Raw genomic sequence first — 17,393 nt, 5'->3', positions numbered from 1 at the left:
CCTCCCCAACATGTTTGGAACTATATTTATCTGTCTTAGGCAAAGTTCAGTTATTTCAGCTAAAAAGTCGATGCTGGACAATTTTGAAGAAACCGGTACAATACCATGGCCGGATGTGGCCCATGATACGTGCGGAAGATTAAAGTCACTCAAGACAATTATCGAGCCAATAGGCTTCAACATTGAACTGATATATTTCAGTAACGAAATATGGTTCATATACACCGAGGGATCTGAAGATGGGGGGATATAGCAAATGACAATATAGGTAAAACCTATTCCCAGCTGGGTTCTAATGCACTTAAATTCCGTAGCTTCAATAACAGGAAATTTTCCTCAGCGGAAGGTATAGAAGAGTGTACCGCGAGCAAAACTCCACCGCCAACTCTATTCAAGCGGTCATTTCTATATATTTGGTAATCATTACAAAGAATCTCCGAATTAAAAATATGAGGCTTTAACCAAGTTTCAGTAAAAGCGATGATATTGTAATTACAGTTAAATGATCTCAAGTATAGTTCAGTTAGTTTCGTGTTAAGCTTCTTACATTTTGATAAAATATATTAAGGACAGGTTTAATATTTAGTTTTTTGCAGCATTATTGGTTTGAGGAACGGTAGCAAGATTACGAATATTAACGTTGCGTCTATGCTCGAATTCACGCACAAAGGCTCCGGGTGGCCAAAATGAATTACTCAAAATTGTTTCAAAATGTTGCGATGATACGTCAATCCTAAATGACGAAATGTCTCTAAAATTAAATTTAAGAATAGTCACATTTTCAGATTTAAGTTTACTTATGATGTACAACTTCAGGTCCTCTTCTGTAGTGTCTCTCTCGAATCTGGACACGAAAATCGATTTTTTAATCTGGACAGTAATCAATCTACTAGCCGGCGGTTCAGATTCCGCAGAGGGGTTTTGGGGAACTTGGTTCCTTTTTATGGAGGGTACGGTAGATACAGCTGAATGAGCCTTCGATGTCGATGGTTGAACTGCTAAGGGACTCGGAGAGGACAGATTTATCAATTCAATAGTTGGGGGTGGAAGAACTGGAGGTAAAGGAACTTTGGGATCAGCATCGAAAAATTTACCCTTTCGCCATTTTTTTTTTTTCGCAGGCTTGAAAATTATTTTTCTGGGTATGCATAGTGGAACTTTTTTTTCCAGAGCCCAAATCCTATCGAAAAATCGATGGCGCGATATCGGTTAACTTTCGTCCATACAAATCGACCCAGGTTAATGTATATACATTTATATGTACAGGTAAGCTGTGACCTGTCGCTTAATTTTATGCCCATCCAAATGCAATCGTAATCGGCGAGAAAGTGCGCACTACTTTAATAGGCCACTGTAGAGTTTCAGTTAGTTCGAGTTTGTTGTTAAGACCCGATTGAGTCAGTAAGCATGCATACTTAGTGTGGAGCTATGTGGTTAAGACATTTAAGTTTATATATGTAAGTAATAGAGTGGGGTATAGGAGTGCGATTGAGTAGTTGCTGGATCGAAGTGTAAACGTCGAATTCATTAAAGTGGACCTTGTTAGCATTAAAATGTTTCTTGTTTTTTGCAAATTTTTTTACTGTGAATTTTTACTTTTAAATTTTTTTTGGTGATGTCTTTAGCGAGGTGTGAAATGTATTGCACCTACAAGATTAAGCAAAAAAAAAATTTGCAACAATAACAACTACACTCAGTAACATCATCAACACCAGAGGACCAAGAGAGTTTTGTCGAATTGTCATGTTAACAACTTAATTTATACTGTTGTTTAATGCACTTGCGCGTGTGTGTGTGTCTGTTTGTCACAAATGCCAATCTTGAACACACAGTTAAGTTTAACTGTTGCTTTTTAATTGTTTCAAAAGTCTGTAGGTATTTTTTTGCAATACCTTGTGCTGATTATTGGTTTGTTGGTACCAACTCGTATTGGCGAATATCGGTCAGCTGGTCTACCTCGATTTACCTGTTAAGTTGAATGCTTAACTTAGTTTTATTTTAGTTCATGGTTCAGTTGACAACGGTAAAACTTAGTTGTTATGTAACCATCAATTTAGTTAGATGATACTGCGAAGAGACCCGCTAGGACTTTTTTCCCAAATTAACTCAGGCATTAGATGTGGGATCGACATTCTCACACAAGCAAATAATTCATCTCGGGAATATTCTTGCCCCACACACAAACGACAAAAATTAAATATAAAGTTGGTTGACAGCATAATAGCATCTTAACCATCACGACCGTCATTTGTTTGTGCGCATTGGTTTATTAAAACTTAAGTAATTTCAATTTGTAGAACAAACTAAGAAGAAGCACGACGCAAATTAAAAGAGAAGATTGCCTAAGTCTCCTCAAAGGTATACCGCACTTTGTATTTATCGTTATTATAACGAATTTTGGGGATTTCTGATAAATATACACCTTATGCCAAAGTTCGAATCGCTGAACTGTCGAATAAATCACTCCAATATTCAGTATTACAAAATGGTTTTTATTAGACTACTTTGGGAGTAGTACTTCACAACTACCACGTACTTCACAAAAGCGTGTTTAAATCAAACTGATTTGTTATTACTCAGCTTGCGCTGCTTTTATACTCTCTGTAGCCTTGTACGAATATTAGTCCCAACGTCTAGACTTTTCATGAACAGTTGTATCTCATACCTGGTTACTTAGCTATATACATTAGGGCGGGTTGATTTAAAAATCGCTCATTGCTCTATGAAAATCGTATTCTAAGGATCAAAATAAGAAACATTGCCGACGGAAGCATACCTCTAAAACGAATTCTGTTGTCCCCCCCTTTGGGTCGAACTTTTGGGTAGGGGCAATTTCAATTCTACCTGCTGTGTCGTGTGGTGGCTTCAAAAAAACAACACAAGCAATTTTACGATCTGCAATTGTGTCACAGTGATACCTTCATTTTTTAAAACGGTTGAATAAAAAAACCCACACAACTATGTTTACGACATGCAAATGCATCACAGTGATGCCTTGGTTTTAAAAGGGGGTTGTAAAAACGCTAATTTCTAATAATTTTTTTTTATTTCTTTTCTATTACTAAGTTAAATTCATTTTTTCATTTACATATGTTCTGACTAAATAAATTTCTAAAGAGAAAAATAAACTCCAAAAAGAAAAAAACATAGGCATTTCAAAGTGGAATTTTTCAAAATTTGCCCCTACGACCCAAAGGGGGGGACATCAGAATTCGTTTTGGAGGTATAGTTCCTTCGGCAAGGTTTCTTATTTTGATCCCTAGAATATGATTTTCACAGAGCAATGGGCGGTTTTTTTGCCTCCCCACAAATCGACCCGGCCTAATGTATAAGTAACTTGAAAATTGTTCTATTGATTACGAGTAAGAATAATTCCATCCCAAAAAATTCGATTGGTTTGCATAATTTACACTAATTAACCACAATTGAATGTACATGCAGCAACCACAAGAAATTAAGAAAACACTAATTTATGACCAAATGATTTTCTCTAAAATATTCACCCCTTTATTTCTTTATAAAAATAACCTAAAATGAAAAAAAATTCACCACTCATACTTAATTTTTATATTTTCCCCCTTTTTATTTTTGCAGACACTGCAGTCACTACAAAGCGCAGCGAAACGAGCGGGTACATCATGTGCGAATTGCAAAACCACAACGACAACCCTTTGGCGGCGGAACGCAAGCGGTGAACCAGTGTGTAATGCTTGTGGACTCTATTACAAGTTGCATAATGTAAGTTGAAAGACAACAATAAAAAAATATTTCTTCTAAATTAAAAACAAGAAAACTAAATGAAAGATAAATTACAAGGGAATGTGAAAAAGTTTTCATATATGCATCATACCCATTCAGAATTGACATGTTTTTAACATTAATGTATGTATGTATATTATATTCATGTATATAAATTTATATTCCAAGCCATATTTTAAATTGCGAAAGTTGTTCAATTTTTTTTTTTTTATCTTAGTTTATAAAACCCCAAATACCGTTATGAAACATTGAATTCAATTTAATTTTGAACGAGATTATGATGCCATTAAAAAAAGTATAAAAAATTACATAAAGTTAAAATTGTATTTTAGGATTTTTAACTAAAAATTTGCAAAAACAAATTAACAAATGTTTTAAAAATATATTTTTATTTGCCCTCAAATATTATAATTTATTAAATTTTAATGAGCTCGAGGCAGTTTAAAAAATTGAAACACAGTTTAAATTTTTATATTTCAATTTTATTTGGTCGATATTTCGATCTCATTCTGAGATCATCCTCAGGAAACAATTGAATATGTTTTACCGACAGTCGGTAAAACATATTCAATTGTTTCCTGAGGATGATCTCAGAATGAGATCGAAATATCGACCAAATAAAATTGAAATATAAAAATTTAAACTGTGTTTCAATTTTTTAAACTGCCTCGAGCTCATTAAAATTTAATAAATTAAATTAACAAACGTTTAAAAAAAATTTAAGATTTCTTTTAATTTTCCAAATTTTTTTTTCGAAAAATTTACAGTTAGTTTTTTTTTTTGGAAATTTTAATGTTTTTTTGAAGTTTTTGATTGTAAGTAGATAATAGTCGATACTGGCGTCCGAAAAAAAACTTTGAAAAGTCAACACGGCATTTCAGCGACTTGTGTGAAACCTAAATTGAGCCTACAAACCAGTATTTTTGGTTAATTTGAAATTTATGTTTAAAAATTTTTAAACTTTTTTTTGATTAAATGTTCAATATATTTTTGAACAATTTTCAAAATGTTTTTGAAAATTTTAAGGTGTTTTTGTAAATTTTTTATTTTGCATTTTAAGGACGCCAATATAGTTTAAAGGAGAGAGCTATAAATCAATATTGCTTTCCGAAAAGAAATTTTAAAAATTCAACAAGGGTTTTAAAACACACTTTGTTAAACTAAGACCTAGTTTACATATAGCGAGACTATCTTCATTTTCGTATTTAACATCTCATCGTTAATTATATAACCAATATAAAATTTTCCCCTCGATAATCGTTAGTACTAGTATAATCGTAGTTATGAATAAATTTTAGAGATGCGGACTTTTTTTCATAGAAAAAGTTCCACCTCTAGAGTTTAGTCTCTAATTGGTAGCACAAACAAAGATAAACGTAAAAATTTTACAGATAATAATCTACTTCTAGGGATGGAACATATGTAAACGCGTAGATTATCTATTGGCGATTTATTGTAGATTAATGCATGTGTAAACATGGTCTAAGATTGTATAAAATTGGAAAAACAAAACTTGCATTAAAAAAAATTATTTTAAATTTTCGAGGATTTTTTCTAAAATGTTCGAATTTTTGAAAACAATTTTGGAACAAAGACAAAAACGATTTTTTTAAACAATTTTCAAACTCTATTTTAAAATATTGCACATTTTTGGGAGGAATTTTTAAAACTTTTTTGGAAATTGCATTCTTAGAAACGTAAATAAAATTTGAAACATATTTGTAAAATTGTCAACATCGACATTTTCCGATAAGGAATTTAAAAAACAGAAAAAATTTTATAGCTGTTTTCTTTTGTTTTCAATTTTAGATTTTAGATTTTTTTTCTAATTCTGAAATGGGTTTTTAATTTGAAATTTTTTTTACCATTTTACAAAACTTTCTTATATTTTTTATTTTGTTTAAGAATGCAACAAAATGATTTAAAATACTTTTTTTTAATTCATCACGATTTTTAAGCGACACTTCGTGAAAATAAAATTGAAGTCTTTAAAATTTAAAAAAAGAAATTTAACTTGCCACCAATTTTTTTTGATAAAATTTTCAAAAGTTGTTTGAACTATTTTCGAATTTTTTTTTTTTTAATTTTCGACCTATTTTTTATTTATGTACAAATATATATATTTATTTACAAACTTTTATAAACTTTAAAAATTCCATAAAAAATTTTCGAAATTTTTTTGTTGACATAACAAATTTTGAAAAGTAGTTTTATACTGCTTTAAAGTTAGATTTCCATGAAAAAATTTTGTCATTTAAAACAAAATTATATATAAATTTTTAAAACATGCCGATTCAGTGCATTTAGGTATCTTGGACCTAAATTCAACATAGTACCAAGCTAAAGTTAATAGTTTTATGCCAAACAAGAGATTTTAATGTTAAAACGCGCCAACGTCACTACACCGCCAATTTTTCTACTACGGATGACTTTCGCGTTTTATATCCTACAAACTACAAACAAATAAAAAATAGTCAGAGTTCACTTTAACAACTACGCTCTCATGGGAGCTTTGTATATGAGCTACTCACTTAACTGCGAACAAACTGAGCTAATCCGCGCTGCATATGCTTTTGGTTGAATTAATGTGCACGGCGGCGGCTATAAAAGTGACATATCTAACAAAGCGGCAAGCGATTTATGTATGCACACATACGTTCATACATAGGTGCACACATACCGAATTGAATACAAATGTATATTAGCATGTTAATCCTGTCAAAATTTATTTGCCTAACAACATTTAAATAAATGCTAACAAATTTCCACAAAAATAGCACACCCAAGTAGTGGTGGTGGTGGCGGCAATGGCAATGGCGTAGTGCAGCGGATATATTTAAAAGGGGAGTGCTATTCCGGTATCTATCAATAAAGTCACACAGTGACAGCGTAGTTGGGCACAGCGGGCGCTGCCACGCCGTAAATCCGTTGATGATAGTTTAATGATATAAGCGTTTAAATCGTTTATAATATCCAACAAAAGCAACTACAAGTAGGTAAGCAACAAAAATAAAACAAACAGCAAATATATTTGCTAACAACAACAACAACAAAAATAAGAATAAAAAAAACAACAACATAACAAACACTCGGTCGAATAGCACCAGCAAATAAACTTCATGCGCTTAACCCTCGTTAAGTGCGAAAGCGATTTTACACACCATTTAACGTGTTCGAGTGTGTGTTTGTGGTAGAAACTGCGCTTGGACTAGTGTATAAAGCTATCCTGCAAACCATAGTGCAACTAATCCCTAAAGAGAGCGGTATGCGATTCATCTCTTTTATCTACATGGGGGTATAATTGATCCCCTGTAGTTCCTTTTGGGTACAGTTGGGATTAGTCAGGTTGAAATCTATGTAGCCCATTTTAAGAAACATAAAAAGGCGGCAACGAAGTGATTGATTCGAATTATTTAAGAAAAATGCGGTGCCCTATACCGAACCTAAATGACTTGAACCATATGTTCCAGTATCGTCGACGCATATCTCTTGGAATGAGTTGGCGGCTTAATAATTTTTTACATAGTTGTATTTAGCAATTTTTTGCAAGTTTTAATATTGCGTTTAAAATATATATAACCTCGTACCATACGAAAACTAACACTTTTGGGTGATAAAAGAGAATAGTCTTCATTCGTTCTCGTATGGATACAAAGGGGATTGTTCCTATCGTTCCCGTTCGGGTATAAATGTGTACAATTAGTCTCTTCATAGGACATGCTCAAACAAAAGGGAACAGTTCAAAGCATGCAAATAGATCAAAACTGGCATTAGTCGCATACTCCTTTCCGACTCATCCGGAACTCATCCTAGGCTTATAGCATTTTTTGCAGGGCAGCGCACATACACTCGCCTTAGATAGGAAAATCAATTTTTCTCATAAAGCAAGTGTGGTCGCTGATACTCCTCAAATGTGTTTTTGCACAGTGGGTCAATTTCTGAATTAACCGTCTAAAAAAAATTTCCAAAAATCAATGTGAATTTTGAGATGCCTATAATTTGTACTCTTTCGGACTAAAATTGACTGGGCTTCAAGGCTGCACACTAGAAAAAAACTCAGAGAATTCCAAATTAACAGTTCGGGATTTTCATAAAATTTTCTTGAATTTTCGAATTTTTTCGAAAACGTTTCTGAGTTTTTTTATATAGTTTCAGTTAAAAAACTCATGGATTGGCAAGCACTCCAAGTGTATTCCTGCCATGAAAAATTTCTCAGTAAAAATCTGTCTTGCAGATGCCGTTCTAGGTCGGCATAAAACTTGCAGATTCCGCCCCGCGAAATTTCAAAAAACTAAAAAGGAGCAGGCGATCGGTCTTAAATCTTCCCTGAGGTAAACAGTGCGAACTTGTTATTTATTAATTTCTAGCAGAGTATTATAAAAATATACGGTCTCTCGATTCGAGTAGATCAGCACGGAAAACTTGCACATCATACTTTGAATTGCGTTGACTATGCAAAGCAACGCAGTAAAGAATTGGTCGTTGCTAACCTTGTCAGTGTATCAATGATATTTTGCTCTTCAGGTGCAAAATTTTTCTATTTTTAGTGTATTTCTCCATAATTTACCTACAAAGTGTTAAAAGTGTTGGTAAGATACTACTTCGACCATCTCGGGAGCGATTTGATATGACTATGTTGAGATTCTAGATCAAACAACCCCTTTCTCTTGGGGTGGTCTAAGTAAACTGGAAACCGCTTTAAATGATTGCGCTACACAATCCTTGAATCCATCTTGTTGTTCTCCAATAGAGAGTTCTTCACTTCTCACTCCATAGATAGAATTTCGAAAATAACTCCAATTACATATTGCATGTGTTTGTTTACTTAAATTTGTTTAACTATTAATACAAAATCAATCACTGTGCCTTGCTGCTGTGCTTGGTAAACGGAAATCAAGTGCAGGGTAGCGGAAATGTGACGAGATTAAAATTGACACCCATACGGGTGCGCGTTACTAGAAAAGGGGCGCAGATCAAAGATGAGTATTGCAAGCGTATGGAAGTAATGAAAGTAATTGTATGTAATACTTGGGGTTGAAAAGTTGTGCATACAAGCAAGCAAAAGGGCGCTACTTCCCAAGTAGCAATACGAAGCAGCACAAACGCGTGTGAAGTAGAAAGCTTAACGAAAATCAGATTTGCACTTAAATCAGGCGGGTGCAATGTTCTTGTGCACAAAATAACCACGATAAAGTTGGTCAATCTGATTACAAACACATACACACACACGCGCGCACACACATATGTAACTCCCAAAGTTGGGCGCTTTGCTCACTCAATCATATGACCTTGCGCTGCCACTGCTTTGGTGTTGCTCTTAAACGTTTTGATGAATTGTTGATGATTATTTAAAGATGCTGTGTATTAAGCGGTGCTATTGTTGTTGTTCCTGCTTGTTTTTGTTTGTTCTCTGTTGATTGTTATTTTTTGTTGTTGTTTTGCTTTTGTAATTTTATATATGATTTTGTTACTCCACAACAACATTGCTGTATGACGATAAGATAAGCACTAAACAACGGTTGGCGCGTGCATTGCTCGGCCTGTTAAGATACGATAAGCAAATCGCTGTTGCAAAATAAATGAATAAATGGGGAAGAAATCGCTTACCGGCTAAATTGGGGTAATTTATAGACGCTAGAGAGTTGAGTGCGAATTTTTTATGGAGTGGGTGTTTGATGGCTGCTGTTGGGAGTTTATTGAGTTCGGTACCATTCAAGCTCTCTGTTGTGCATGTGTGTGTGTGTGTGCGTGTTTATCTCGTGGCGCAAAGGTGTTACGTTAGCGGTGTATCATTTTGATGTGGCGGCATTGATGTGGAAACAAAATTCAATTTTCGGTAAATGAGTAGCTACTCGGAAAGTTATTATTATTAATATTCTTTTTATTTGATGTTTTATCTTGCTTCAGTTTTCATAAGAGAGATTTTATGCGCGTTTTTTCTAGTTGGCTTAATACTTATAAGCAGGCTTCGTACTGGTTGTGACTTTTACAATGAAAGTCTCAAAAATAAGTGTTCTTTTACTTTAAAATTTGCTTTGCGTAATTATAATTAGTCGTTTATTTTTATTTGTTTGGTCAGCTAAGCCAAGGCAAATATTTCTTTTTGCTCAAACCTTTGACTGGAACTTCTACCGACCCTCTTGCTTTTTGAGCTCGTTTCAAATTTCGTGACGTTTTACATATTTAAGCCCTTCAAATATGCAAAACTAGCTACTTTTTTAGTACTTTTTCAGTAAATTGGTTTTAATTTTAGAACCGTTCACTCTTTATGGGGCTTTAGAGCCAATATTTTTTTGCAACCGGTTACTTTTTTGGAGCAGGTAATTTCTTTGGTATTGGCTACTTTCTGCCACTGGTTTATTTTTCGGACCTGGAAATATTTTTGAAAACTTCGACCTTTAGGAGTCGGTTACTTCATTGAATCCGGCTACTTTTTGATACTTCAAACTGTTTTTAAATTTTAACTTTTTGAAACCGTTTAAGTTTTTGGCAACGGCTATTTTTTTAGAACTGGAAGCTTTTTTGAAAACTTCGACTTTTTGGAACCGGTTAAGTTCTTTGAGCTGGAAATATTTAAAAAAACATCGACTTTTTCAAGGTAGTTGCTTTTTCGGAACCGTCCCCAACGTTTGAACTTCAAACAGTTTGAAAGTTTCAACTTTTTGAAGCCGGCGAAATTTTTGGCATCGGCTATTTATTAAAAATTGGTAGATTTTTTCAAAACTGTGACTTGTTGCAATCCGTAACTTTTTTGGCTTTTGTTAGTTTTTAGAACTGGTAAACTTTTTGAAATGATTGATTTGGAACCGGTTCCCGTTTCTCGAACCGATTACATTTTAGAACTGGAAACTTTTTAGAAAGCTTCGGTTTTTAGTATCTGTTTCAGGTTTTGAAACTTATAACTTTTTTGAGCTTGAATGTTTTTTTTTTTTTTGAAAACTACTACGTTTTGGACCCGGTTGCCTTTTCATAAACTGGTTACTTTGAACTGTTGCTTTTATTTAACTTAAAACTTTTTTGAAAACATCGAATTTTTTCTTTTTTTTTTTTTTTGAAGCGATTGCTTTCTTAAGTCCGATATTGGTTTTCGAACGGAAAGCATTTTGAAAACCTTAATTTTTGGAACCGTTTTTGGTTACCGTTCATGCACCGGCTCCCTTTTTTTTACTTAGTTTTTAGAGCCGGAAACTTTTTGAAAACTTCTAAATTTTGAAACGGGTCGCATTTTTGAAACCGGTTTTTCTTTTTTTAAAACTTACACTTTTGGGAACCGGTTAGCGAAAATCTAGCTGCTATCGAGCTAGTTCTTAGTTGGTACTTTAGGTCTGGTTCTGAACCAGAAATTTGTATTACAAGTTACTGACATGCCTAATTCATCATGAGAATGTCATGGTTACTTTAGAAAAACCGAAAAGTAAATAAAATATTAAAAAAAAAAGAGTTTAAAAAACAATGGAAAAAATCAACTAAAGTAAACAAAATTAAAATCAATTTTCTGGGCATCGCTCGCGGCAAATGATTGATAAGAAGTAACTACGTAAAACTTTTTGCAGTAAAAATGTCACCAGCCAACCACAAATATGAGATGTCTACTACATAGTTTTTTGTCCGTTTTCGCTTACTAAGATTTTTTCCTTTTTACGAGATTTTTTGTTTACCTATTTAACCATTAGGAGAAAGTTTTTCCTAACTTTTTTTCACAGGAATTTTGGTTTTTTATTACGCTTTTTTCTACTTTTGTGCTCACCTTGAAGTGCCATTTGTTAGTGGGGGTGTAAAAAAGTTTTAGTAAAAGTGTCATTTACATGTCAATAAGTTTTTTCTGTTGGTGGAGGGTGGCAGATACATAGAAACGTAGATAAATGAAGAAAAAGGCATAGAAAGATAAGGTAATGAAGGCAAAATAAAAAAGTTGAAATGCCCTTGAAAATTTAAAAGTGATTGCTAGTGAGAAGACAGTGAATTATATCAAAAGTTAAAAAAAAAATAAAACTAAGGTGTTTAGAAGGAAATTTTTAGACCTCTGTCTACAAAAGTAAATTCTGCTGCCAAAGATTTAAAGCGCGGGTCAGAGCTGGCTTTTTGGAATCATTTAACTTCGACACAACCGCTCGACATCATTGGATCACATGATCAAACATCGCAGTCATATTATTGCATCATAAAGGTGCATCAATTGAATACAAATACAAAGTAGTTCAAAACTACTTATCTAATAGGTATCTAATTGACTTTGTTTGAGTATTAATACAAAATATTTGCATTCATATTAAAACTACCCATTTTCTAAAGTCATGTGACAGAATCATATAGCAGGTCATAACTTTTGAAAAGCACTAAAGTCGTGTACTTAGTTGAATAAAATAAAATCCCCACTTAGCTAACGCATTAATATGGGTCACATCATTAGATCACATGATCGCACTTATATGATTAAATCGTAAGACTGCATCAAAATAATTTCAAGTCGCAAATCGTTTTGATTCATCGCGCTAAGAGCAAAATTGTCACATCATAACTTTATAAATACAAATGCAAAATATGTGTTTGAATACTGAAAACTTTTATATTTCTCGAAACTACCCGTTGTTTTTAATCATGTGATGTATTGTTTTTAATATTACTTCAAAAATTTATTTCTAACTTACTTTCTAAATGCATATATTATCATATTCACCTTGTAGCTGAGCGCATAACGGTAAAGTAATATCCGTCATTCTTTCAGAATATAACTATTATACTTTATTCACCTCCACCTGATAGATTCAGTAAACGTGAGTTTTGAATTGTATACTATTCTTCCATACAAACCTTTTATATGATAGAGTTGTATTATGATAGTGTCATTTGATAGTATTACTATATCGTTACGCACCCGCTATTAGCATTTTGACTGTAGATGTGCAATATCAGTAAAATGCTGAATGTGATAACGTGTGAATGGTTTGTTGAACATAAGTTGAATTAAACATTTGATGTAATCTTGAAAAATTGTGACATGTTAAAAATCACGTGACCATGCTCAGTTTTGAAAGACGTTAGACATATACGTTAAATGGAGAAAAGAGGACATTTCAAAACTCATACGTATTGAATCTAGCTATGGGTGAATATCTTAATTATTCTGATGTGAGCATCAAATTGTATCATATGATAAAATCATAAAAAGACTGAATCATATGACTGATATCACCTAATGAATCCTGCCCCTGGTTATCAAATCATCTGTGTAATCATTTGAACTAAGGCCACTGTAAAATTGGTGTAACAACAATCGTAGTCGTCTGGTGTCCAAATATATTTCTCATATTTATTGAATCTAGCTTGAGGTGAATATCTTAATTAGTCTAATGTGAGCATCAAATTGTATCATATGAATAAATCGCAAAAGGATTAATTCATATGACTGATATCACCTAATGAATCCAGTCCCTGGTTATCAAATCATCTGTGTAAACATCTTATCTAAGGCCACTGTAATGTTGTTGCAGTATTATATAATAATATTTTTCTAGACTTTGATAATAGCTAAGAGTGCCATTTGAAAAAAAGAACTTCGGAACTGATCTTTAAATTTTTAAGCTTAATTAATTTTGGCTTCTCTCAAAAGTGCGATACCATGGTGATGTGGTATATTCCAAAGCAAATGTGCATAATTTTTTATTTAAAAAAAATTTTTATTCAAAACAAGTCAACTTATCATCAAAATACATCAAACCACCATAAATCTTTCCACGCACCGTGCAGCCAATAACTAACAACAACCATTATTTTACATTCATCATTGGCAACGCCATCAACACCAACCAACGTCGTCCATTCGTTAGTTGATTCATCGTTAAAATCGCCCATCTAATAACGTTCAACATACTAATGACCTACGAGCCAAAGAAAACCCACTGTCCGATCGGTGAGCCAAAACCAAGTGTGTTTGTGTAGGTGTATTAGGACTGAATTATAACAGCAGTTGGCAGATAAACAACAAGAGAAAACGGACATGCAAATTTGCATTTATAGCAGTTAATAAATAAATAAATATATGAATGTATGTGAATTTGCAAGTACTAATAAGTTAGCGGGCAACAAAATTTCCATAAATTGCCAATCAGATTGCGCATTAGATGTACGAGCCCACACACAGCTGACAATTTATGGGGGCCAGAAATATATGCACCCGCGCTAGTGAGGAAATTATTTAAAAAGGGCGCACATGTCTACATATCGAGATATTTGTTTGAGACATTTAGATTTGTTGCATTTGTGGCAAATGGATTGCTTTGGTCTGATATGTGCGCTCATAAGCAAATGAAAGACGAACCAGCAAGTTACGATGTACGAAAATTGAGGGAGTTCGTCATAGCATGCGAGCGCATAAATAAATGGATAGATAGATACAAGTGCGGATACATATCTACAAGTGACTGTGGGTAGATAGTGGCACGTCACATTGGCCCACCCATTTGACCGCTGAAATTTTGAATAAGTGCATACAAACTTTAGATGTGTTTTGTGTCGCCTGGTATTTTCTATGCTGCTGCTGATTGGTATCTAATCAAGATGGGACAGTGGCCAATTGAAAAACGAAAAAAATATATAAGAAAATATTTTCAAATGATTTTGTTTTCATTTTGAATTTATTTACTAGTTGTTATTGTTGTTGTGTTGGCTACTGCTTCTTCCTACATATTTGTGATGCACTGCTTGCCGGCGAGCTGCCAAATAACGCGAACGCATATAAATTATATTTATACATTGAAATATGCTCATCAAAAATCGCAGATAAAAGAAATATACAAATAAATAAAATGTGTATAAATTTATGTATATAGCTTAAATTAAAGCAAAATTCTTGTTATTCTGTTGCCTGCCACATCATTAGTGCAAAAACTGCACTATATGCAAGCCACCCAAATCGCCGCCGTTTTTTGTTGTTGCACTTCATGCAGTTTGCTTACTATTTTCTTGTTGTTGTGAGTTGTATGCCCTGTTTTGCAATTTTTGGAATTTATGCAAATTTTCAATCCGATAAGGCACATAGACAGCCTAACTGAAATGGCAAAAGAAGCGTAATGTGACGAACAATTGTTTTTTTTTTTTTTGTTATTGCTGCAATACGCAGCTAAATTTGCAGGAAAAGTACGAAGAAACGTATTTTTTTTTATTTCTAAAAAAGTACTGTAACGTTACTACAAGAGGTGACAGACTTTAAAGAATGTGCAATACAAATTTCCATATCATGAGAAATAAGAAGGATGGCCAATTTCAAACATCTTTGATGTGATCAGGTGATTTTATGATGTGACCATTTACTGGGTTTGATAAGTAATTTTGTTTTTAAACTAAGCACAAACGCCTATCAAGGAAATATGTTGTAGTTAATGAAATGAAGTTTTAAAATAATAAAAGCTTCCAAATCATGAGAAATTCGAATCATGTGATCTTATTGTATGAATGCGTCATTTGATCATGTGTGTTTATGATGTGACCAAATTCTGCGCTAGATAATAATTTTTTTTCTAACTAAGATCAAGAGATATATGCTCGGAAAAATATTAATGCGAGAAGGCCATCTGATATTTATTTTATTTTTTAATTAGATAAAAGGCACTATAATCGTCACCACGTAAGCCGCAAATACTTTAGACCGATTCTACTAAAATTTTTCTCCAAGAACTTTAGAAAGACTAAAGGACGCCTACATAAGAGCTTATTATTGTTTTAATACAGATGAAAACACCTTTTGAAGGTTTTACGGACATGAACATTTTGAACCTTTTAGGTCATTCCAACTCTGTATATAAGATTGCAGGTGAGGCAAAAATCAGCCAATTCCACGGTGATTCGCAAAATCTGGCTGTTGTTATTGTTATTGTAGTGGAAAGCGAAAGCACTTGCCGAAGGTTTGAGAGACATGACTATTTCAAACATAGGCAACCCAAAATCCAAATTCTCAAGTATGAGATAAATTAAGTCGACGGCATCCTATATCATTGTCTGACCTCATTACAATAAGAATTTATCCTTAAACCAGTGCTTCTTGGTTTGCCTAATAGACCTCAGGTGAAACAGCTACGATTATAATAAACATATAAAATAGTATTTTAATATGCATGCAATATTATCACATGATGGCAAATCGCATCATATGATCTTATCACAGGAGAAAAATCAAATTAAGGAATTATTAAATCAAGTTCTAATTTTATTCTATATAAATCTAGCTAAGGCGTTTACCGAGGAGTTCAAATCATTTTTTTTTTTTTGTAATTTTCTTCCACCTACATGGACTCGTCACATCACAAGATCAAATCAATTACTTGTTGTTTTGGTGATAACATCATATGTAGAAAAAGCATTTTTTATAAATCGTGTGTGAATAAATACATAGTATCTTTCTTAAGAAATTAATATTAATGAAACTAAACTCATCACAAATAATCCTTTTCAAAGAAAGTTTCATCATCACATGATAATATCACACATGATAATAATATATGTGTTGATATTTGCTCTCTCTTTAAGAAAATTTGGTTCACATGAGTGCGATATATCACGCATATAATTTCTACCTGTACACATTACCGTAATATATATGTAGACAAGTATTTATGTAAGCGATGTCATAAAATCTACACCTGTAAACAAAAAGTCGTTAATAATCAGGTGCCGTTGTGTCGCATAAAGAAATACATAATAAAAATATTATTTTATGAGAATAACTACAACAAATATTACAGAAATAAGGGACGATGCTTTTTTTCTATAAAATAAAAGGAAAATATATCCGAACAACTTGTGACCAAATTAATATCCTGCTGAGTGGCTGTCTGCCTTTATAACTGTATATTTTTCGAGTACTGTTTGTACAGCCCACAAACATTTGCACGCACAAATAAAGAAGGTTTAAAACCTAAAAAGAATTTGTGTTTCATTTGTTTCATTGCTTCTCTTATAAGAGTTTGAGAACATTGATCCTGTCACACGTGTCCTGTTGAGCTATAAAGTAATACAGACCGAGTGCTGGCGACAATGGGGATAATGGTGTCACAATGATGAACGATTATTGTATGATACCTAGTTGCTTTTCTTTCTTTTTTTACATAAGATAGTCTTATTGAGAAAATTAAGGTTGGGAAATGCGTGCAATGGGAACGATTCGGTAATAGTTGATAGATGTGCAAAGATAACAATCATTGTAACTAATCAGGATTTGTTTTTATAATTTGATATGCCACTTTGCAGTAAACAGTTGCTTTACATGAAAATATGTTGCGATAAGCGAAGAGAGTAAATGGAGATAAGAAATTTAGTACTTGATGAATTTTAAGTATTGCACAGTAGGACATTTGGTCTCGCTAGTGTGGGAAAGTTTACACTGAAAAAATGGTGCTAGTGAAATCAACAAATCGGTTCTATTGTTCTTGACTTAAAGGAGATTCGGTGAAATTGATCGAATTAAGGTTAATTCGACCAAATTCTTTGTCAAGCGAACAAATTAATTTAGTAATTTCAACAAAAGAGAAATTGTCGCTCTTAAGTTAACAAAATTCTGTAAAATCGACAGATTCCTAAACAATCTAACAGATTTTTTTGTTAACACAACTGATCTCACTGGTCATTTTAACAGCGATCAA

The 17,393-nt window shown here is 33.1% G+C and overlaps 1 protein-coding gene across 2 annotated transcripts in view; it reads left to right on the top strand.

Annotated features, from left to right (window-relative positions):
- The window catches only part of grn (GATA binding protein grain), a 257,566-nt gene that overhangs the window by 217,701 nt on the left and 22,472 nt on the right, over positions 1–17,393 (top strand). For both annotated transcript variants that reach the window (XM_067762921.1, XM_067762920.1), the window contains exon 6: positions 3,595–3,738. In XM_067762921.1, coding sequence (XP_067619022.1) covers positions 3,595–3,738 — 144 coding nt within the window. The remainder of the gene's footprint in view (positions 1–3,594; positions 3,739–17,393) is intronic.

This window comes from Eurosta solidaginis, chromosome 1, assembly GCF_040869045.1.
Source record: "Eurosta solidaginis isolate ZX-2024a chromosome 1, ASM4086904v1, whole genome shotgun sequence".
Classification (NCBI taxonomy): domain Eukaryota; kingdom Metazoa; phylum Arthropoda; class Insecta; order Diptera; family Tephritidae; genus Eurosta; species Eurosta solidaginis.
The sequence above is the reverse complement of the archived record's forward strand: the minus strand, read 5'-3'. Positions and strand labels throughout refer to the sequence as shown.